At 57.6% G+C, this 23,019-nt stretch overlaps 1 protein-coding gene across 6 annotated transcripts in view; it reads left to right on the top strand.

Moving 5' to 3' along the window:
• The window catches only part of CBFA2T3 (CBFA2/RUNX1 partner transcriptional co-repressor 3), a 112,158-nt gene that overhangs the window by 74,688 nt on the left and 14,451 nt on the right, over positions 1-23,019 (top strand). For 5 of the 6 annotated variants that reach the window (XM_030582008.1, XM_030582013.1, XM_030582012.1 and 2 more), the window contains 7 exons: positions 3,463-3,612; positions 9,242-9,319; positions 12,085-12,326; positions 12,861-12,950; positions 19,497-19,678; positions 21,134-21,390; positions 22,934-23,019. In XM_030582008.1, coding sequence (XP_030437868.1) covers positions 3,463-3,612; positions 9,242-9,319; positions 12,085-12,326; positions 12,861-12,950; positions 19,497-19,678; positions 21,134-21,390; positions 22,934-23,019 — 1,085 coding nt within the window. Of the gene's footprint in view, positions 1-3,462; positions 3,613-9,241; positions 9,320-12,084; positions 12,327-12,860; positions 12,951-19,496; positions 19,679-21,133; positions 21,391-22,933 lie in introns of those variants that run through there. The other variant, XM_030582010.1, reaches the window with a different exon arrangement.

The raw sequence follows: 23,019 nt of genomic DNA, 5'->3' as shown, positions 1-23,019 counted from the left end.
CTCTGTTTTGTTAAAAACCACTGCTGTGCTGCTCAGCATTAGAGACGTCAAATGAGCCAGTGCTTTGAGCCGCTTGTTTTTTGTTTCTGTGATGAAATTTCATGAAAATTGACAAAGTTTCAATTTCCAGGCCCTGGCATTTTCTGGAGATGGAAACCCCTGGTGCTGGAAAACTTTCCACCAGCTCTGTCTTTGTGGCTTTGTTGGACAAGCGAGAGGTGGGAGGGGCGGGGAATTTTATTCCCAATGACCCAGAGAAGAGTTTAATCACAGGGAAGTTGTCGGGCTTCAGGCAGTGTGGCCGGTTCTCACAGTGTTATTGTGACGATTGTGAGTTATGTTGTTTTCTTAAAGCCCCAGCTAGTCTCATCCTGGGATGACGTCACAATCTCGGCTCTTATTAAAAAAAGGTAAATTTCCCCTCTCCTGGTTTTGGAGAAAAGCTGGAAAACATGTCCTGAGTGACCCCTAAAGGCTCAGAAACCACAAGGCAAAGAAAGGGAACCTCATATTTATGAAGTCTTTTAAATCCCCTGATGTTTTGGGGCCTGACTGGGGATTTTTGAGTGCTTGGGGTCAATGACACATGAACGGATGCTCTCAAGGCACCCGTGGAACTGCCCTGGTTGCTGCGTGTATGTGAGCTGCTGCCTGCAGCAGCACGGCAACTAAAGCCCAATTTACTATCTGTGAATAATCACAGCCTGACAGTGTGATTCCTGGAACTCCACACATAATTCCTGGGAAATGGCGAGGCATTCCAGCCGGCGACCCGGGGAGAATTCCTTCCCAACTGGCAGGTAACCAGCAGGGAGATTGCTCTGATGGTGTGTGCCATGGCGGAGATGGGTTCTCAGGGATGAGTGCCAAGATGACAGCATGCTGTGTGCATGCGTGACACGTATCTCGATCTGTCAGGTGCATGTGTACAGGCCATATTGTGTGTGCTAATAGAGGTGAGTGTGTGTCTGTGAAGATGTGTGTGGACTGTGCATTTGTAGGTATGCGGGAAGACATGCGCATGGTACAGGATTTCCGGGGTGCGTAGATGGCTATGTGATCCAGTGTTGTGTGGCTGGATGAACATGTATATCCTACAGTGCTGTGCCTATGAGAGGGAGGTGCTCTGTACAATATGTTGGTGTGCAGAGGGCTGGCTGGGTGAGAAAGTGCGGCCTTGTGATTTAAGCCACAGTTGCAGGGACTCAGGAGCTCTGGGTTCAGTACCCAGGTCTACCCCAGAGCCCCGGGGTGCCTGGGGCACGTCCCCTCAAGTTGAACGCTCCGCCGGAGTTAGGCACAAGCCGCAGTTTGGGGATCGCTGCAATGCACAAAACTCCTGCCGAAACCCTGGAGGCACCAAAACTCGTTGGGTGTCAGTGGCTCTGCCTCAGGGCACGCGCGCTGGGGCCGTCCGGACGCCCATCTCCCCACAGAGCAGGGGAAGAGCAGCATTCGGTGGCCTAGCCCACCTGATCCGCTAAATGTGCGCAGAGGCTGCCTCGCGGCTCGGCCCCCATCGGCGAGCTCGCACAAGGCAGCCAGGGGAGGAGGCCTTGGAATGTTTAGCCCAGTGCTTCTTAGGGTTCTCAGCTGGAAGGTGGGAGAGTTGCTGGTTCAAATCCCCCCTCCACCTAACAGGGAGAAAGGATTTGAATGGGCCATGAGCACCCTGACCCCAGGGTATAGGATAGTCTGATGTCGGGCCCCAGTCCCTCCCCTTGAAGCTGTTATGCTGAAGCTAAATACCGAATGAGCCCCTGGATCGGGGCTGGCTCCTGCGTCCCCACATCCTGGTAAGTGTGCCAACCACCAGGCAGCGGAGTCATGCTCGTGCTGGTGTGCTCTGCTCGCTTGCCCACTCTCTTGTACAAATGACTCTTTGCAGGGCAGGACACACAAGCCCAAGCATGCCTGTGTCTCCTGGCGGTTAGAGCATTCGCCCAGGACGGGGCAGACCAGGAGCCAGTCTCCCTGCTCCCTGGAGTCTTTCGTTATTTATCCCCAGCGAACAGCTTCAAACAGGAGTGACGGAGGGAGCTCCGCAGCAGAACTTCCCAATGGTTAGAGCACATGCTGAGCCACGGCAAATCCCATCTCCTCCTTTGGGGGTGGGGGCACTTGAGCCGGGGCGGGGGAAGGGGGTCTCCCACTTCCCAGATCAGTACCCTTGTCACTGAGCTAAAAGTTATGAGCGAGATCCGTCCTCGGCACTAGACACCTCCCTGCAGCCTGGACCTCGGTGCCTGCCTCTGAGCGTGGTGGGGCTGTGCACCAACCCCGGCTGGCATCTTCCCTTGGCTAGTGTAGGTGGCTTCCCGCCTAGTGCGCTGGCTTTTGTGAATCCTATCCCCAGGGTCCCGTCTTTCCACAGTCTTCTGAACTCTCTGCCCTTCGTCTCTCTGCGGGGAAAATGACATGTCCCTCTGCCACACCCGGTTGCTGTGAGGCTGAGCTCATGGATGGCCAGGGGCTCAGGTACAAGAAAGCTGAGCCCCCAAGACTCAGGGCATAGCTAGGACATGGCCCTCCATGACTCTGTGTAGGACCCGGTGATAATGTGTCTGCCCAGGAGCCCGAGGGTTCACTGCTCATTGGTGAAATTGCACTTTCCGTCTGGGGCAGGGAGGGCACTGGTCAGGTCTGACCCTTGTTGACCTCTCCTCCCGCCCTGCATCCACTGGGTCCCCGCTGCAGTAAACAGGAAGGGGACCTGAGAGCCGTCCTCCTTGCCACTTCAGTGATCTGAGTCTCGCCCTGCTCAGGAAGGAGGGCTGGGGTGACCTAGGCAGAGTTAGGAACAAACATGCTCCCATCCCAGCCCCGAAACGTCAGCTTTTGGGGTTGTGGGAACTTGTAAAGCTCCTCTTCCTGCCATAGTCTTGAGCCAAGGAATATTGGCCGTTTCACAGCCCAGAACGTTTGTGAAGTTCTCAGTGTTTTGGGACAAATGCACTGTTGCTGGAAGAAATGTTCCCAGTTTGGTGTTTTGGAAACGTGGAGGTTCCCCTGGACAAACGGGTCGGTTCTCACCATGGGAGAAGGGTCTTCGGGTGGAGGGGATCCTGAAATGGGCACATGAGTGGGGGCCTGTTTCAGTTCAAGGTGATGCCTTTCCAGTGGCATAGCCGTGTGCATTACGGGGCATGGGGCCATGTGCTCCTCTTGCTGATGTGAATCAGGAATAACTGTCCATGTGAGAGGAGAAACACGTGTGTTTCGATTGGCTGCAATGCAAAGAGGTCTGCATGGCTGCCACCTCCCATGAGGGCCTGACCCACAGGCCATTGCAGACCAAGGCAAGATGCCCACTGGCTCCAGTAGGCGTTAGGTCCGCATCTGGGAGAGGGAAGGATCAGCAGCCTGGGTTTAGCCAGTGCTGCCTCTCTGGCCATGTGGCCCGGCGACCCCGATCCACTGCACTCACCTGTGTCTCGCTCTGTGCGTCTCTGCCCCCTGCAGGTAGTGCAGAGAAGAAGAAGGCAGCCACAATGCCGGACTCGCCGGCTGACGTGAAGACTCAGTCCAGATCGACGCCCCCCAACATGCCTCCTCCGCCACCAGCCGTCACACAGGGAGCCACGCGGCACCCCTCCTTCACGCCAAACACCAGTGAGTAGCCAGGGCAGCCAGGGCTGGGGTGAGGCGAGGGGCTGGGACGCAGTGAGCAGACTCGGGGCCAGATCCTGTCACCTGGAAAGGGGACTCCCCGAGAGGGCTCTGTGCATATGGGCCCTGTTACAGCTGCTCCTGGGCAGGACGCAATGGGGAGGGGAAGGGAAGGGTAGGGAGCATCTTCTCCCCGTCCCTGCCCCAACATTCTCCTGCAGAAGCCAGCCATGCGTCCCTGGCTTGTGCCCGCGTGGCACCATGCAGGGCTCAGCTGGGGCTGCCGTGCGCATTGCCCCCCTTAAAGGGGCAGGCTGGGCAGGTGGGGCCTGGCCGGCCCCGCAGCCAATGCTCTTGATGAGCACACGCCCGTAGGCAGGCCTAACACCTCTCCTCCATCAGTGCCCTTGCTGGGACACACCCCTCTGCGTTAGCCTCGTGCTGTGGAGAGAGAGTAACTGCTCTCGTCCTCGGCCGGACCTTTGTTCCTTATTTATTTGCATCTCTAAAAAGGACACAAAGCACCTGCCCTGCTCAGCACCATCCTGCTCAAAGTGCTCCCAGCAGTTAGGGAAATATGGTTATCCTCTTGTCACAGAGGGGGAAACTGAGGCACGAAGAGGGGGTAGGTGATTTGTCCACAGTCACCCACTAAGCCAATGTCCTGACTGCCAGCGCCCACCCCTCGCCTCCCACTCTAACGACGAGACAAGACTCTCTCCAATACAGAAACAGCTGGAATCGGTTGGGAAATTACGAATATTTTCCGAGAAAAACTGAGGAAGAAACAAAACATTTGGGGAGGGGTTTTTGTTGTAATTTTTCAGGGGGAGGGGGAGGAATCAGTTTTTCAACCAAAAAGCAAAAAAGCAACAAGCGCTCCGGTGTTCTCACTTCTGCTGCTGAAAAAGCTGAAAATTTCCTGAGACACAAAAATTTTCCACCAAATATTTTGTTAGAAAAAAAGGCCAAATTATTGTTAGCAGCAAAAAAATTATGAATGCAAAATGTCGAGCAGCTGTAGGAAGAATCGGAGGTGGGAAAGGAGAGAGGGAGGGCAGCAAACCCCAAGCTGGAAAGCCACGAACAGAGGGGAACTCCCCTCTGGTGCAAAGTCACTGCGGCACTGGGCTGGACTTAGCAGTGCCAGAATCCGGTCTGGAATGAGCTGTTAACCCGCTGCTCCCCATCAAATCATTGTGGTGGGATCTGGGGTTACCAGTTGCAGGCTCCGGGCACTGGTGTGTTCTCTGCTTTCTCTGGGGGGATAAGGGGACCCAGGCCAGTTTAATTTCTCTCCTATCACCAGGCACGGAGTGGCTGGTTCCTTGATAGGTTGTCTTGGATCTCATCCACCTCCTTTCTCCCAAGACTTGCAGCCTCTTTCATCCCTTTTCAAACGAACAAAGCTGTCACACAGCTCGGCGCTGGGGGTGCCAGGAGCGCATGCCGCGGGGGGCACTCCCTCGCATGCCAGCGGGCCCTGTTGCATGGTTAAGCTGCACTCTCGGAAGGTTGGGGACAGTCTCCTCCCAGGAGGGGGATGGAAAGCTAGAGGTCAGGCCAGCGTGGCAGGCGAGTGACCTGGAGAAAACCTGCCCCCTAGAGCACATAGCCACAGACTGGCACGATTGGGGCAGCCTGTGTGGAGCCGGTCCCATGGGAAAGGATGGAACAGGAGCAGTTGTCCTGCCAGTGATGGGGGCCGTCAAGATCTGTTCCAGGTGGACATCGCAGTCCAGTTTGGGATCAACCTGTGACCATCACTGAGAATGTTACATGGTACAAACAACGGGCCCAGCTCTGAATGGTGCTGTGCCCTTGCAGCTCCCATTGGCTTTAGTGGGAACTGCTGGCTCCTCTCGGAGGTGCAAACCCTGTCTGAGTGTTCGTGGCGGACTCCTCCTTCCACCACTATCCTGAGAAGAAAGAAGAACCTGAACAGGATTCCTGCTTGCAAGGAGTTCTGGGAACAGGCTGGGGAGCTGGGCCTGGGATGGATTTAACCCTGTGCTCCCCAATGGCCTGTCATCTATCTACCGATCCCCATACACATCTCCTACTAGCTAGCTACTTCTTCCAGGACCCTTATCAATGTAGTATCTGAGCACTGGATCTGTCTGTATCTCCAGGCAGGCGGTAATGATATGTGTTGGAACCTTCATGAGCCACAGTGTAACACATTGGTGTGTGATGTGTGGGTGGCACTGCACCATAGTGTGTCATGGGAGACGGTGCATAGAGCACTGGACTGCGAGTCAGGAGACCTGGGGGCTGTTCTCGGCTTTGCCACTGGTCTACTGGGCAACCTTAGGCAAGTCACTTTCGCCCTCTGTGACTCAGTTTCCCCATAATGATACTGACCCTCTTGGTAAAGCCCTTTGAAATCTGCTGGTGCAAAGGGCTATAGAAGAGCTAGGGAGTATTATAGCTAGGGCCCTACCAAATTCAATGTCCATTTTGGTCAATTTCACAGTCATTTTTTAAATCATAAATTTCACGATTTCGGCTATCTAAATCTGAAATTTCACGGTGTTGTAATTGTAGGCTCCTGACCCAAAAAGGAGATGTGGGGGGGGGGGTCGCAAAGTTATTTCAGGGGGGCTGCAGTACTGCCATCCTTACTTCTGCACTGCTGCTGGTGGGGAGCCCCCTTCAGAGCTGGGTGCCCAGTCAACAGCCACCTCTCTCCGGCTGCCAAGCTCTGAAGGCATTGAAGTATGTGTGGTAATACCGTAACCCTCCTAAAATAACCTTGTGACCCCCCTGTAACTCCCTTTTGGGTCAGGGCCCCCAGTTTGAGAAACGCTGGTCTCCCCTGTGAAATCTGTGCAGTGCAGAGTAAAAGCACATAAAAGACCAATTTTCTTAGGGGGAGTGGGGACCAGATTTCATGGTCCAGGATGCGTTTTTCCTGGCCGTGAATTTGGTAGGGCCCCAATTATTGCCGAGCCGTAGTTGGAGTGCTCCAGGTCTCTCCTGTGCCATAGACGGATGATGTTAACGTAGAAAGCGCATAAGCTGGTTGCACACAGACCCACGTTCTGTCACATCCCCGACAGAGGGCAGGTGTCAGAGTACACAGACAGCGACTGATGTGCCAGGGAATTGCTCCAGGAATGCTCCAGAGCTAACCCACGAAGCTGGGAGGGCTCTGGTGCTCAACAAGGGCTTTGTGCAGTGTCTCTGCAACACACCTGAGTCCACCCCAGCCCCGCTATCCGCCTTCCCCGCTTCCATTCACAGGTGCCACAGGATCAGTCATCTCGCGTGACTAGTCCTGGCAGCCCTGCCCTGCCCCTTGTCAGCAGAGGTTCTCCACTGAGTTCGGAGCACTTGCTGCAGCCACCCTCCTCTGTGTAGTAAGCGGGGAAGGCTGGGGATTGGTGTGCACTGGCTGCAGGCTGTGTCTGGCAGTGCCCTGGGACACACTGCAGGAGCCAGTCACATAAGCATGGAACAGCCTGCTTCGGGCTGCTCCAGAGACACAGACGGAGGAGACGCAGCAGGAGGTGCCTGCAGACACAGAGGAGCCCTTTGCAAACAGATCGGTTTGGCTTTACTGGACTGGAGGCCACTTTCTCTAATCCCCTCAGATGGCGGGAACAGGAGGGGACGTTAGGGGCTGGGGCTGGGCCTTGATCACTTTGGAAATGTAAAATTACTGGGCCATATTCATTCACCCTCACTAACCGAGGGAGGAGCACGTGGCATCTCCTTGCTGTGCTCGCAAGGCGGTGGCAGGAGCATCCCCCGGGATTCTGCTAGGGGAGGAAGCTTTCAGTCCGTGGGGAAATCCTCCAGCAGCCAGTCCGGTTGGATTCCCCTGGCCAGCACCACCTACTTTGGGGGCTTGCACCGTGCAGCAGTGGAGCCCCCAGTGGAGGGAGAGGAAATTGCAGGCACCTTGCCATACTTTATTTGCCCCTTTGTGCAAAGGGGGGGGTGAGGTGGACCCAGGGCCAGCTCCAGCTTTTCTGCCACCCCAAGCGGCGAAGAGAGAAAAAAAAAAGCCGTGATCAGTGGCACTTCAGCAGCTGCTTTACCGCGCTGCTGCATCCTTCAGCGGCATTTCGGCGGCCGGTCCTTCCCTCCGAGAGGGACTGAGGGACCCGCCGCCGAATTGCCACCGAAGACCCGGACATGCCGCCCCTCTCCAATGGGCCGCCCCAAGCTCCTGCTTCCTGCGCTGGTGCCTGGAGCCAGCCCTGGCTGGACCAACTGGTGCTGGGGAAAGAGACGAGCTTTGGAGCTGCCCAGAGCTGTTCTTCCAGTCCAGAGCAGCTCCCTCACTGCCAACAACCGTTCTACAAAGCACAGCCCATGGCCCACGAGTAACTGTACTAATGTGAGTGTGTGTGTAGCCTCGGCACTGGCACAGCTATTACTCTGTGAAATCGCTGGCCTGAATCTGCCCCCCCCAAGCAGGCAGCCTTGCCTCATGACCAAACAGAACAGTGTCTTGCTGATAAATTCTAAGAGCAAAAAAACCCCAAAACAAACCCACCAACGCCTTTGACGACTGCTTAGCCTTCGAACGGCAAAGCTGCTCCTTCTGCTTCGCTGACAGGAATCCAGGCAAGGCCCAATCTCTTTACGGTGTGTTTGGAAGAGGGTTGGTTGGTTTGGTTTTTAACCCTGAGCTGCATTCCAAGGCAGTACAAGTGTTGGGTTTGGAACCAGATGTTCTCTAATTAGAAATCGGATTCTGATCATCTGTGATCTGATGAGTTTTGCTTTTAATCTGAGCTCTGCAGCAGATGTGGTGTCTCTTAATTCGTATTTGGGCTTGTGTGTGCGTCTGTGTGGAGCGGGGTGTCCCCCTCCTCCAACACACTGGGTGTTTCCTAGCCACGCTGCGACTGAGGATGATGCTCTCTATGGATTGACCGTGCATGAAGGTTACAAAAAGGCAAACGAATTTTAAGTTGTCCTTTTTGCACTTAGTCCTAGGGAATATTAGCAAACCGCCTGATTCAGGTCTGCATTGAGACTTACCCTGTAAATCGGGGACTTTATTAAGCAGAAAACATAATGGTTACCACTCTCCAGGGCTCTGTACAGCATGGGGGAGGAAGACGTGGGACAGGGCAGAAGCTGAGGAGGTTAGTGAGAGTGTCGGACTCAAAGAGCCAGCCGGGGGGTGTGCCAGACGCTAGAGGGCCATGTTGGATTCAGAGGTCAGGATTTATCCCCCGAATTGCCTGCTTTGGGACAGTGGCAATTCTGCCCCATCCAAGGAACTTTATCTAATGGCTAGTGCAGGATTCTGTTCCCAGTCTCTATGTGACTGGGGCCAGTTGCTTCCCCTCTCTGTGCCTCAGTTTCCCCAAGGCAGGGTTGTGATAACTGCCTTGCGTGGGAGTGGCAAGGCTTCCTTTATGGATCCCTGCAAAGTGCTGGAGATCCCCGGACTATCAATGCCATTTAGGAAGCATGGCCAGGCCTTTTCAAGGTAGGGACCCACCGTCCATTCCAAGGAGAAGTCCATTAAGTCTCTCACCTCTGGATTTTCACCATGCGGCTCCAGTTCAAGCAGCTGGGGGCTGAAGCAGCCCAGCCCCCACCCAGTGCTGTGGAAAGCTGCCCCCTCTGGTCTCTCATGCTAGCGTGTGTTTTATTTTGCTTGCAGATCAAGAAGCTGGGCCTCCAACGTTTCTGCCTCGCGGCCGTTTTCATGGTTGCTTGAAATGGTCGATGGTCTGTCTTTGTAAGTAAAATGAAACATACACTCTAATGAGAGACCCAGAGCCCACCTCAGCTCTCCCTCCCCCCGAGAGCAACCCCGTGTCCTTAATGCTGCAGTGAGTACGAGGGACATCCTGCCCCGTGCTTGGTGCCTGGGAGGCAGAACCAGGACAGTTCTGCTACGTGGCAAGCAGGAGCTGGATGGGATATGCCGCCCCATGGGAGGCTGGGGGCACTGGGGGTGAAGCGGGGCACTGCTTTTACCTGGATATTGCCTCCTCCCCAAAACACAGAGGCACAGGGCGATCAAGGGAGCGCCCAAGTCCAGAGCCGGCTCTGTGGGCTGTGCACTCAGCCCCGGGGCGTGGGGAGCCGGTCACAGCCACAGGCAACAAGCCCTTTCATTGAGTGGTGCACAGCAATCCGCATACGTATGCTGCAACCCCTGTGGGGAAGGATGGGGAGCTGGCAAACACACTCTTCTGTGGGACCAGTGCTGAGATCTGCACTCTGGCAGCTTATCCTGGTGTCACAGGTGTCTGCGTCCATTGCGGTCAGTTAGCCCCAGCCGAGCAGGAGCAGTGAATTCACCACCAGGGCTTTGGGTGTAAGCACACGAGGGCTTGCGGGGCGGGTGCTTTCAAGGAGGCTGCCACCATTGATTTTTCACCTTCTCAGTTCGAACGGGACTTTTTCCTAACCCACTTGCTCCCCCGTTAGCAGAGCTGGCTACAAGGGTGCAGGCTGCGTCCACAAACCTTCCGTCGGGGCCATGTGCAGAGTTTAACTTAGTAACACACCTGTCACTGGAATAAAAGCAGTTGTGGCCAGGGGGTTATTTTCGGCATCTCTTTAGCAAGCGGCTGATATTGCTTCGTAGTAGAGCGAGAGGGCGACTGAGAAAACACCAGAGTCAGGGCTGCTGGTTTCCAAGAAGCATAACCACAGCGGGGCAGGTTAGTAGTGAACGCAGGAAGGGGGGGTTGAAAGCCACAGGGCTATTCAGCAGCTGTATCTTCTCAGGGTGAATTGTGGGGCCCTTTGGGGTTTGTCTTCCCAGCAGAGCTATGTTCAGGGGGACTTGGAGCCCCAATTTCCTGGATGTGATTGCACGTGGGGCGGGGCGGGGGACATGCACTGGGTTATGGAGCCTGTGAACAGGAATCCCTCTGCTTTTCCGAGTGACTCTCTGTTTCCTGGGTGGCGCTTCTAGCTGCTGCGGTTCCTGCTCCTGCTCCAGGGAGATGTGGGGACCAGGCAGAGGCGCGGGGACTGGCAAAAAGCCTGTAACTGACCGGGCTATCCAGGGAGCAGATTCCCCCCAGCATGTAATTACCCAGCAATTGTGTTGATTCAGTTGTTTCAAGCTGCGCTGGACAATGGGCAGAAGTGCCCAGGGCTTGGCACAATCTTGCCCTGGCTGATGCAGGGTGAGGTAGGTGGGACCTAGCAGCACAATCCCCTCTACTTTCTATGGACAGGAGAGGGCGATTGCTCAGCAGCGACTGGCATGAAGGCATCTTTCCTAGGGGTTGATCTCTGCAGCACGCTAGGAAATGCACAGCCTGTAAGTGCTGAGAATCCACTGCTGCGGGTTCAAACGATGCAGGCACAGCTTTAATGCAGCCGATTCTTCTGCAGGGTTAGAAAGCAGATGTCAGGGCCTGGCCCTTCCTTTCATTCAGTGATTGCAGATAGCCGCATATACGGCTGAGGTTAGTCAGGGCTGGATTTTCCAAAGAACTCTGCGCTCATCCTGCCCCCGGGGCTGCTGAACACCTTGGAAGATGGCTCCTAGGGCTTGGCCCTGCATGAGCAGCCCTTGGAAGTGCTTGGCACATGCAGGAACGAGCCCCTAGACAGCACCATCCGCAAACATCCCAGCCAGTCGAGCAGCCTCAGGCCCTCGCTCCGCTTGTCAGGTGGCATTTGCCGAGGCTGATGCAAAGTGCTCCCCATCCCAGTGGTGACAGCCCGGGCTGGAGCCCTTGCTGGCTGTCCTACTGATTCTCCATGGGGCTGGGGAGGCAAGTTGTACCTAACGGTCCGTGCTCTGCTCCAGCAGAGGCCACGTGCTGATACACAGAGCCCCCTGTGCAGCGAGGGGCAGGATTTCCAGACGGGCTCTCGCATTCTAACTGGGCTGGTGTTAAATGACTGGCTGAGCCAGGTCTCTCACGGAGCAGGGCGGGTTATTGATTTATCGGGCCTGATGAGCACACGGCCACTGCGCGGCACGTTCATTTACCCAGGGGACAGTGGCTGATCACCCTGCTGCTTGGCTGTCGATTGGCGTTCACGTTCCCTTCTGTTTGCAGCACGTCTTTGTGAGGCAACCAGACTCACCATGTAGCCACCAAACGCTGACATGTCTTCCCTGCCCCCTGGTGCTGACACCTCCATGCCCCATGCTGCCTGCCCTCCCCGCGCTGACACCACTTCCCACCTCCCTTCCCTGCATGCGGACGTGATGCTAATGTACAGGACCTGCGCATGGCATCCTCTCTGCAGGGAGCTGCGACTCAGCGGATGCTAACCATCCGCACACTGTGGGGCCAATGAGAACTCAGCCTCCTGCTCCAAAAAGCCCACTTTGCTAAAGGAAAATCCCCATTAGCTTCTGGCTGTATAGCGCCTATGGCACATAGTAGAGCCGTTCTGATTCTCTCCAGTGGGGGGCAGCGCTACTTGCTAGAAGCCCATTACAGTGTTCTGCCAGAGGCCAGCTGCTGGTCTTGGAAGCCAGTGCCTTCTCCAGCGACCGTCTCTCTGTCTCTCTCATTGCAGTAATGAATGGAAGCAGCCACTCCCCTACCGCTATCAATGGAGCTCCCTCTACCCCCAACGGGTTCAGCAACGGGCCTGCCACCTCCTCCACTGCCTCCCTGTCCACCCATCAGCTCCCTCCCGCGTGTGGCGCCCGGCAGCTCAGCAAACTCAAGCGCTTCCTGACCACCCTGCAGCAGTTTGGGAACGACATCTCTCCGGAGATTGGGGAGCGGGTGCGCACGCTGGTGCTGGGGCTTGTGGTACGTTCCGTGGGGCGTGTTTGTCCGGCGTGCCTCAGCGGAGGGACGGACGTAGCTTTTCCCTCCCAGAGCTGTGGGGCCAGCTCCGCAGGGATTTTTACTTGCGTTCGTGAATTTGCTCTGGGGAAAAAAATTGCCAATTTTCTAGTGTGTAGGGGAGGGGGAATAATTCTCCCGCTCTCTCCCCCCAGCAAAACTGGGAATTTCTCCTGCATTTGTCACCAGGTGCAAATTGCCCATTGTGGCCTCAAGCCCTGCAATGAAATGCAGAGGTGAAGAGGGAATTGTCCAGATGAAGTGCTCTTCCCCACCCCGCCCCAGCCCCGCCACGTGTGACTAGTAGCCCAGGGCCTGTGGCAGTAGCCATGTGATTTCTAGACCCCCATGGAAATGAGGGGCCCTGCCCCAGGCTGGTGGGAGGGAGAAGCGGGATCAGTGCGGTGAATGGCTGGCCGTGTGAACGGGCTGGGGAAGATGGCTGCTGTTCTCTGCTGGTGCCTCATCTCTGAGCCTGACCCTCTCTCTGCCTCGCAGAACTCCACGCTGACCATCGAAGAGTTCCACTCCAAGCTCCAGGAGGCAACTAACTTCCCACTGCGCCCCTTCGTCATCCCCTTCCTGAAGGTAGGTCCCTCGTGCCGCCCAGTCCTGCCTAGCCCAGGGCCGTGGCCCCCGCAACCCCTGATGACACCCCAGGGCCAGGGGGGAGCTCTGCTGCATCAGGCACCCTTTGACTTGGGAGATGGTTGCTGTGGGTGGCTCGCATAGCAGACACCTGGGCTATGGGAAGAATTTATCTGCCCTGTCAAGGAACATGCAAATATCTGAGTCAGATGGGGACAGATCCCATGGAGCTGGGGAGCTCTGGGGTGGAGCCCAGGAGAGTTTGGAGGGAGGGGGGATCGTGCTGGGTTGGTTGTCTGCATGTTGTAATTTTAGTTTCAAAGCCAGAAAGCCAGGAACCCCTTCCCCGCGTTCCTTGGGCTCACCCCCTCCGCGCACATGCACAGGAACATGCTCTCAAGGACTCGGTCCCTTCTCACCATTGGGGTGGCACATTCCCTGCTCTGCTGCCCCCAGCTTTGGACCGGTGAACTCAGCAGGCCCTTGTCCCTGCACTAGCCGAGGTGCTCGTGTTTGGCTTCCCAGTGCTGCAGAGGGGGGCGTCTTGACTTCCATGGGACGTTTCAAACCAAGGGGAAGCCCCGTCTCTGCCCAGTAAGCTTTGTGGGGCGCTGTAAGCCTGGGGCCCGAGCACCACAGAGCGCTCTCCAGCCACGGGCTTCCAGGCCCCTTTTCTTCGGGTTCTTTTCCCAACTAACACAAATTCAGCACATCAGTCGTGTCCGTTCCCTGGTTCGGGATCTCCTGCAGGGGCCTATCTACTCCCAGTCTGCCCCGAGAGTCAGGGTGAGCCCCTGCTCCCAGTCTGCCCCGAGAGTCAGGGTGAGCCCCTGCTCCCGTGTCTTTTCCCTGGCCACATGCTGAGTGTCACATGCAAACTGGGTTCTTTCCCCTGCAGAGCTACCACTCTGCCCAGAAACTGAGCTCCTGCTATCCCCGGACCCCCGGCCTCATCCCAGCCTCAGCGTGAGGCAGCAGATCAGTCCCAGGTGGAGAGCTAAGCCCCCCCAAGGCAGCCACGTTGGGACAGAAACCCATCTCTGCCCCCTGTTTATTTAAAACAGAAAGTGAACACTGGGGCGGGGCGGGGTACACACTGTTACTAGTTCCCAGGGGTAAGCAGCCTGGGATGCAAAGGGATGACAGATGCACTGATGCCATTCTCAAGTGCATTTCAAAGGGCCTCAGATCCAGCTCTCCATTCCGGTCCAGGCTGGTGGTGCCCAGGTGAATGGAAGCAGCAGGGAACATGCTCACTCATTGCAGGCACCCGCAGCTTCGCAGGCAGCACCCAGCTGCTGGCATGGAGGTTAGTGCCAGGGGTCCACTCCTCTGGAATATGTCGCCACTGAGGTTTGACTCCCTCCTCTTCATTTGCAAATGCCTGTGATGCTGGGTTAGCACGGCTCACGCTGGGGGCACCTGGCTTCCACTCTGAGGCTGGGCTTGCTGGGGAATGTGGGCAGCCTCTGGGAGCAGGTTCCTGGCTGGGCTCTGGGTCTGAGCATGACCCTCTCATTGTCAGTCAATGCACCAGCTCGGTGTTGGGAGGGGGTGCTGGCAAGGCCAGTGCAAGGAAGTTTTGCGCCCTAGGCAAAACTTCCACCTTGTGCCCCCCCCCCAGCCCTGTGGCAGCTCCCCGCCTCCTCTCCACCCTGAGGTGCTCCTACCCCCCTTGGCAGCTCCCCCGCTGCCCAGAGGCTCCCCCCCCGGGAGCCATGCAGCACCTCCCCACCCCAGCTCACCTCTGCTTCGCATCCTCATTGAGCACGCAGCCATGCTCTAATTCTCCTCCCAGGCTGGCGGCACCAAACAGCTGATTGGGAGGCAGGAGAAGTGGAGCAGTGACCACGCGCTCGGGGAGGAACCGCTGTAAACAAAAATTGGGGGCACCGCTTTTTGGCGCCCCCAAATCTTGGCGCCATAGGCAACCGCCTAGTTTGCCTTAAGGTTAGCACTGGCCCTGGGTGCTAGACCCAGGGCGTTGTACGCTCAGGTTGGCCGAGGGGTGGCGTCAGAACTCTGGACCCATGTGAAAACTTTGCCCAGCGAGAACCTGTGGTGCCAGTTTCGTGGGCTCAGCAGCTGGCTCAGCCCTGTCTGGGCGGGTGCCTGGCATTGCCAGTTCTCGAGGTGAACGCAAAAGAGGACCAACCAACCCTCCAGGGACCCCGCACTGCCTGCTCAGTGATGCCCCTGCTGGTGCCTCCCGCTAGCTCTGCGTGGATGGAGTTCAGGCTGTGGCCATGCCATGGAAGTGAGGATGTTTTCCAGACCTTTAGCTCTCACCTCCTACGGGAGCTAGCGGGGAACCGTCCTTGCTGCACGGCTGCTCTTCCATGACACCAGGGAGAGACAGAGCAGGATCATCCAGGGGCCCGATGGGGACAAGGGCGGGGGCCTGGCTCCATGTACCCTCCCCCTCTCAGATTACCAGGCCTTGGCTCCCACTTTGGTGTAACTCTTGGCCCCGACATTAACGCTAGGGAACCCTTAAAGCCCTCTTGCTTTGCACCATAGTGCATTAGTGCCCTGCCCGTTGGGGCCGTGTCAGGGCCCCCCTCACTTAGCCGACCTCGCCCCACAGACAGTCATACTGCAGCTCCTGGGAGCCGGCGGCATCCCCAGGTGAGGAAGGAGGCCCTGGATGGACGGGGAGCTCCCTGAGCTTTAAATCAGCTGTTGCCGACCCCTCTCTCTTTCCCGGGCTCTCGCTCTCCGTTCTCAGCAGTTCTCAGCAGTTCCAGCTCCGCAGCTGAGTCTGTTGATTTGGGAAAGTGGGGGCGGGGGAGGGCCGGTAACCTGTGCTGCCCCCTCCCTAGCCCCCAGGACGTCCCGCAGCTTTTCAGTACAGGTGCACTCCCGCTCTCGCCCATGTGCAGAGCTGTGTGCAGCACAAAGCGGGGCTGGGCCCAGCTGCTCACCATGTGCAATTCATTAAAAATCTCCCTTTTCTATTTGCCTTTTAATTCCGCCCTGAGCCTGCTCTGTCGGGATTCTCAGCGCCCTGGCATGTCTGTCAACCCAGATCGGTACAGCCAATGCACCGGGGCTGGCTTCAGCTGCCCTTGTTTATCAGAGAAATCGGGGGGGGGAGTCCCCCTCCTTGCATCGTTATTATCTCCCCCGTCCCGGCCCCAAGGTTCTATCCCGATGGCTCTGAACTAGCCGCAGGAATCTGGCCAGAGCAGCCTCCAGCCTTGGAGCCTGAGTATTCCACTCCCATGAAACAGCAAAGGGTTTAAACGTTTCCGAGTGCTCTGGGGTGATTCAGCGCCGGCCCCACACGCAGCCGCATCGGGCAGGGTGGGTTCGCCCGCCCCCGTCCTGTCCGGGGGGAAAGTGAGTATAAAATCAGAGCTTCTGCCTGAGGCGCTCAAAGCTCTTTAGAGACATAGGCTGAGATTGTCAAAGCAGTCCAGGGGGTTTAGGCACCCAGGTTCCATTGACATAAATGAAAGCTATGTGGTCAGTCACCTGGATTGGTTTGAAAATCTCAAGCATGAAGGACCTGATCCTGTTGCCCTTTGTTCCATGGCTGCAGGAGTGGGCTCTGTTAATACAAGCCCCACACTGCCCCCGGGAGATAGGTGCTATTCTCCCTGCTATGGGGAGGGGGAAACTGAGGCACAGGGAGGCAAAAAAGGGCCTGACATGCAGAAGTACTGGACTCTCGCAAGTCGGACTGATGCCAATGGGAACTGTGGGTGCACAGCACCTTGGAAAATCAGGCTTTGAGTTATGGGCTCCAACGCTGCCTCCTCTGGCCCTGGGCAGGTCACTTAACTGCTCTGTGCCTCAGTTTCCCCACTGGTGAAAGGGCGGTAATAGTAAACTGTCCCTCCTCGGGTTGCTGTGCGGTTGAGTTTGGTGGGCTATGGAAAGTGCTGTAGATGGCGAGGGATTTATTACCGCGGAGCAAGGAGTTGGCTCTGTGAGTCTGTGTTGTGTTTTCCCCTGATCCTCCCTGTGTCCCTTTGCATTCCGTGCCTGGGCCCGGCACAGCAGCCCCTCAGATGGCTGCGGCCAGTGCAGCCCAGGGAAGGAGAGGGGATCAGGGACATTGCTGCTGATCTGCCTCTTGCGGTGGAGCTCCAAGTGGACCTAGTCTCTCCACTGCCTGCAGTGCGGTTGGTCGGGCAGTTGTACCCACTTGCCTAAGCCCTGAGCAACTTGGGCACAGGGGGTAGCACAGCCCTGCCAACTGGGGGATCCATGTTTTGGGCACTGGGCAGGACCTGCAGTTTCTGATGCTTCTTCCTCTGCGTCCAAAGCCAGAAGAGACCAAGCGCCGCAGCATGGAGGGTAACGGGCTGCTTCTTGCCCTGCTCCGGGAGATGCTGCCCTCTCCTCCAAGCTACATGCCCATCAGAGAGGGCTAGTGCTCCCTGTCGGGAAGGCTCAGCTCCAGATCCTTGGGCAGAGACCGATGTGACGGTGCCCTGGAGAAACTTGGCTTCTGTGGCACCTCTGTGCCTGGTGCTCCTGGACATCAGGTCCTGGGGCGCTCTGAAAATCCGGCTCCTTTCTGCAGTTCCCAAGTGAGGCTCAGCAGTTCTCTGGCCAGAGGAGCCGTTTGACAACACTCCCTGTGCTGTCTGATCCCCTGGCACCCTGCTCCCAGCTGTTTCCACCTAGGACGCCAGCTGCTTCTCATTACGCTAACTGCAACCAGCCAGCCCCAGTGTGTTTCCCAGACTCCGATTTTTAAAAAATTATTTATTTAACTGGGGAGAGGGGGAACTAGTGGGGTGGGAGGGAGGGGCATGCTGCCCTCAAATCTACAGCAGCACATTTTCTCAGCTCACACGCTAACATGTTCAACAGATGGCGATTTGGCTGAGGATCAGCTGCCTAAATAGAAAACCGGGGCTGGCAGCAAAAGTGCTTGGATAAAAAATGTGTTTCTGCTGCTTAATCACTTGTGCTTTGGATGCTCTTCTCGGGGTGGAAGCTCCCTGAGAAACTCAACGGGTGGGGTAGTTTATTTACAAATCCTTCCTCCCCTGCAAACGCACACACTGGAGAGGCGAGCGACTCCTGGTGTCCGGGCTGCGGCCCCCCACCGTGACAGGTGGGGCTTTCCTGGTCTGCCCTGTGCAGGGCTCAAGCCTGGGTGGCGGTGTGGCTGGGAGCACCCCTAAAGCCGCTAATGGAAAGTAAACGTGGCACCATGAGTGGCCGTGGTATTGGAGGAGCGGACGCAGCCTGTATAAACCACATGTGCTGATACGCAGGAGAAGCCCTGGGCTTTTGTAATCTGTGTTTGTCCTACCCCCGGGGGCTGTCTGGTGCCCATCACTGTGGCATCTGTGGGCCAGATCCAACACCCATTGAAATCCAACAGGGGCCTTTCCATCCCCTCGGCTGGGGTTGGGTCTGGCCCCAAGTGCTTTGGAATCCTTCTCCAGGTCGGGGGATGGGGGAAGCCCATTCCCTAGCCAGGCTGTATGTGGGCCTGATTCTGTCACCCCTCATTCGAATTAGCAGCACATTACTCTGTAACAGTGCAATCGGTGGAGCTACTTCCTGAGTAAGGCGCTCCTCAGGGTGAGTAAGGCTAGCAGACCTGGCCCCAAAATGATTAACAAGAGTTACTCAAACCGCAGCATCCCATCATGGGATGGGAGCAAATGGCAGTGATGCCTGCTGGTTACGGAAACTCTTGGGACGTCCAAAGCCCGATCAGCTTCCAGCCCCTGACTCTGATGGCTAAGGAGGGGATGAAAGCACAGAGGGAGGCCTTAGCCCGGGTGCCTTGGTTGAACCCATGCAGCTGGGATTCCGACCATATGCTAGCAAATGTCTTTTGCTGTTACCAGGGGAGGTTTTCCCAAACATAGCAATTCCCATTGTAGATCAGTCCAATTATCCAGCTACTCCAGCGTTCAATACCTGGCAGTGGCCATGTGCTTCCGAGGAAAGTGCCACAAACCCTGCAGCTAGTAGTTATGGGGTAACGCCCACATCTCCTGGCTAGAAGTGTAGGAGAATCCTCATGTCGTGTTCTAACACAGCCAAGGCTCAGGCCGTGCCAGCCAGTACTCGGGGTTCGAGGGAGGGAACCTCATTATGCTGGTTCGGGGGAAGGGTGTTCTACACCCCCGTGATCCTCAGCAATGCCTGGGGATTGGGAAGCGCTGCTGCGAGAGGGCCAGAGACCTGGGCACTGACCCACATGGGCGGTTTGGCCAAGGGCGGTGAATTCTTGGCCGCGTGTTCAGACAAGGCAGATGGTATCCTTGCGTTGGGGCCTGCTCTGGCAGAGCCAGCAGCGGTTGAGGAAGCTCCAGCATTTCACACTTCCTCCTTCCCTATCAGGCCATCATCCTCTGCCATTTATCTTGGCCCTGCCAGGTGTGCGAGGGACGCAGAGTAAGGAGCTCCCCCAGCAGGCTAAGTCTCATGCCCCACCCCTGCAGGGCAATGGAGCCCAGTCTGGGACAGCTTGTCTGTGCAAAAGCGGAGGGAGCGGGGGGGGGGGGAGGCTGGGGCTTTGCCCTTTGGGCTGGCGGGGGCTTTACTCTGTCTCTGCCCCATTTGCAGGCCAACCTGCCCTTGCTGCAGCGCGAGCTGCTCCACTGCGCCCGCATGGCCAAGCAGACCCCAGCCCAGTACCTGGCCCAGCACGAACAGCTGCTGCTTGATGCCAACGCCTCGTCCCCCATCGACTCCTCTGAGCTGCTCCTGGAGGTCACCGAGACTGGCAAGAGGAGGACACCAGACAGGTAGGACCCCGCCCCAGCTCCCGGGGCTAGTGGCATGTGGTGAGCACGGGGCCCGCAGCGAGCGGGAGCGACCCAGCAAGGAGGAGAGGAAAAAGCCATTCCCAGAGCCCCACCGTGTTAGGGGTGGGGCTTGGGGCAGGGCAGCCTCCTGAGTACTCTGCCCGCGTGTTCCCTGCCCACGCTCAGGCGCCCAGGGAGACAGGCGGTGAGACCCTGCTCCAGACGGCATGGCAGGCACACTGGGCCACTCCCAGCCAGACTCCAGGCACTGCGGGAAGTGGAGCTGCACCCACTCCTGATGGCTGTGAGTGGGGAATGTCACATGGCCTGGAGCATTTCCCCTGTCGTGTGCAGCCCTCGGGGCACTTGGGATCGGGGGATACATGAGGACTAAGCCCCTGTACCAGAGGGGAGGTTCACTCCAGGAGGGGGCAGCCGAGGTTCCCACCATCCACCTCCTTGGGGCTTCCCGGAAAGGTGGGCAGTTTGCACCTCCACCCAGGCACCGGGAGAGCTCTCTGGGCAGAAAGCAGCCCCTCCAGCCGTCCTGGCCACACACCTGTTTGTGACCAGTGCCACCCACTTGGCAGGCTTAGCTGCCCCCTACAGTGTGTCTGCACTGCATTGTGAACCTGGTTTTATGGAGCCTGGCCTGGGGGGTCTCTGGGTTTCTAAGTCAGGGCTTGAGCGTCCACATTGTATGGTAAACTGGGGCTTACAGGTGCTGGCCCCGGGTCTCGCAGCCGTGCTAGCACATCTACAGTGCGCTGTGCAGCCCTCCTGTCTTGGGCTGTGTCCACACTGCACTGCGATGGGGCTTGGCCCCAAGTCACAACGAGACTCAGGCTGGGATCCTCCCCCCATCACGGTCTGAGAACCCGGGTCCTTTGTGCTTGTGACCCGAGTCAGACTGATTGGTGTGTGGACAGAAGAAGGACTGGGGCTCAAACGTGAGTCAGAGCCTGGGTTAGTGTGCTGTGTAGACATACAGCCCCCTACCTCACTGGCCATGTGCCCTGTCCCCCAGCAGACTGCACCTGCAGGGGGCCAGTGCATGAGCAGGCAGGAGCCAGAGACGAATCTGGCCCACAGCTATCTAGTTCAGTCTGGGAGTTCAGCACTTCCCCTGCTTGGAAGAATCACTCGCTGCACCCAGGACGCAATGATGCGGGCTCCAGGTTGGACTGAGTACGTTGGCAGCTAGTTGCATTTCTAGCATTTCTTATCCTCAGGTTCTGTAGGTCAGGACCATCCCCCCTCATTTGACAGAGGGGGAAACTGAGGCACAGAAGGGCAGTGACTTGCCCAAGGCCCCCGAAGGAGTCATTGTCAGAGTTGGGCTCAGTTGCCAGAGCACTGGGCTGGGGCTCAAAGCACTTTACAAAGGAGATGAGGGTCAGGAAGCCCTTTCCTAGTGTTGTAACCAGGTCGCCCTTTTTCTCCTCCACGGAGCAGGACCAAAGAGAACGGCTTGGACCGAGACCCTCTGCACCCCGAACACCTCAGCAAACGGCCGTGCACCATGAGCCCCGCTCAGCGGTACAGCCCCAGCAACGGGCTGAGCCACCAGCCCAACGGGCTGCCCCACCCCACCCCGCCACCGCCACCGCCACCACACTACCGCCTGGAGGACATGGCCATGGCACACCACTACCGGGACACCTACCGGCACCCCGACCCCAGGGAGCTCCGGGAGCGCCACCGGCAAGTGGGTGAGTGGGAGGTGGCGTGGGCTGGAGGGCCCCACTGCTGTGGGGAGCATTCGGGGGATTGACGTCCCGGAGAGCATCCCTTCCCCTTCACTGCTGCGGGGGCCACACTGTTCCGTGCAGGGGTTGCTCTGCAGGCTGGGGGAAAGGGCACCATAGACTGCATGCCCGAGGGGAGGTGCCTGGGAACTCACCGGGGAGCAGGCTGCCTCCCTGGAGCGTGTGCAGTCTGGGGGGACTGGCCACCACAAAGCACTGGGCCAAGGCAGAGAGCCTCTGTGGCTCTGGGTGGCTTGAGAGCGTAACGAGGGGATGAGCAAGGTGAGCCGGGGGAGGCTGGCAGTTGGGGACAGGGTGTAGACAGAGGGCCCAACCCAGTGCAGGCAGCGGAGTTACACCAGGTGATGGATTCAGCCCCAGCTCTGCAGAGAGAAGCGAGATGTCCTTACTGTGCTGCACAGCCCTTCTGACTCGAGTCTCTGGCTTGCCCTGCAGCCACACTGCACAGTGCCCGGGCTTCGACCCCAGCCACTGGGGTACTCGGGCTCTGACCCACCCCCTAGCAGGCTCCTAGGACCCAGGTCCTGGGTGCTTGTGACCCGAGCAGACTGAGTGTGTGTGGACAGAAGTGGAGCTTGGTTAGAGTCCGGGTTAGTGCGCAGTGTAGACACAGCCCGAGTTACACAAATCACTCAGCATTTCCGTCCCTGACTCCCTGGGAAAATGCATCTGACATTCTGGGGCTGCCGGGGGTCCTAGACAGGCTGAGTTCTTGGTGGTCCTGCACAGGTCCCCCTTCCCGCCGCTGAGAAGATAGTCATTGGAAACATGACTGGGGGAGGGGGGTGGGCACCTGTTACTGCAGGGTCTCCTGCAGGGGAGGGCCGGGTAAAGAGTGATTGGCAAGAGGGTGCTGCCCCGCCTAACCCATGGCTGCTAGGAGGGTGACCCTGTTCCTGGCACATGGGCAGCTCTCCCAAAGCCCAATACCCCGGTTAGCAAAGGGCAGGCGAAGCGTCTCTGCAAGTTAGCCCCAAGGACTGTTCACGTCTCCAGGCTGCTCAGGCAGTGCCCTGTGTTCCAGAGCTGGCCCAAGTGGGGGCTGTATGGAGGGTATAGAGACTGCTCTGATTTTCGAACATCTCTCTCTCTCTCTCTCTCTCTCTTTTTCCCTGACGGCCTCTCCTGACGTGGGGCGTGACTTCACTGCTGTCCCGTGTCGAGCTCCCGAAGCCCTGTCTCTGAGTGGGTGCAGCCCAAGGCAGAGCAGTGTGCTCCAGCCCCGGGCCCCACGTGGCACCTCCCAGCACGCTGTGTGGGCCAGGCACGCCCCCTGCCCGCCAGCATTGCTCTCAGGCCACGGGAAGGAAGCGCATTGGGCCGGAGACCATCTCTTTGCTCTGTACAGTGTCCAGCACAAGGGGCCCTGACCCCGGAGCTCGGCCCCGACATGCTATCCTAACAGATAACAAATAGCCGTGACTGGGGTGCCCAGAGCTCTGGCCCAGGGCGACTGGCTCTCGCTGACCCGTGTGTTCTCTTCCAGCCATGCACGGCTCCCGCCAGGAGGAAGTGATCGACCACAGACTAACAGACAGGGAGTGGGCTGAGGAGTGGAAACACCTCAACAAC

Source organism: Gopherus evgoodei, chromosome 12, assembly GCF_007399415.2.
Source record: "Gopherus evgoodei ecotype Sinaloan lineage chromosome 12, rGopEvg1_v1.p, whole genome shotgun sequence".
Taxonomy (NCBI): domain Eukaryota; kingdom Metazoa; phylum Chordata; order Testudines; family Testudinidae; genus Gopherus; species Gopherus evgoodei.
This window is presented reverse-complemented; position numbering and strand designations above follow the sequence as displayed.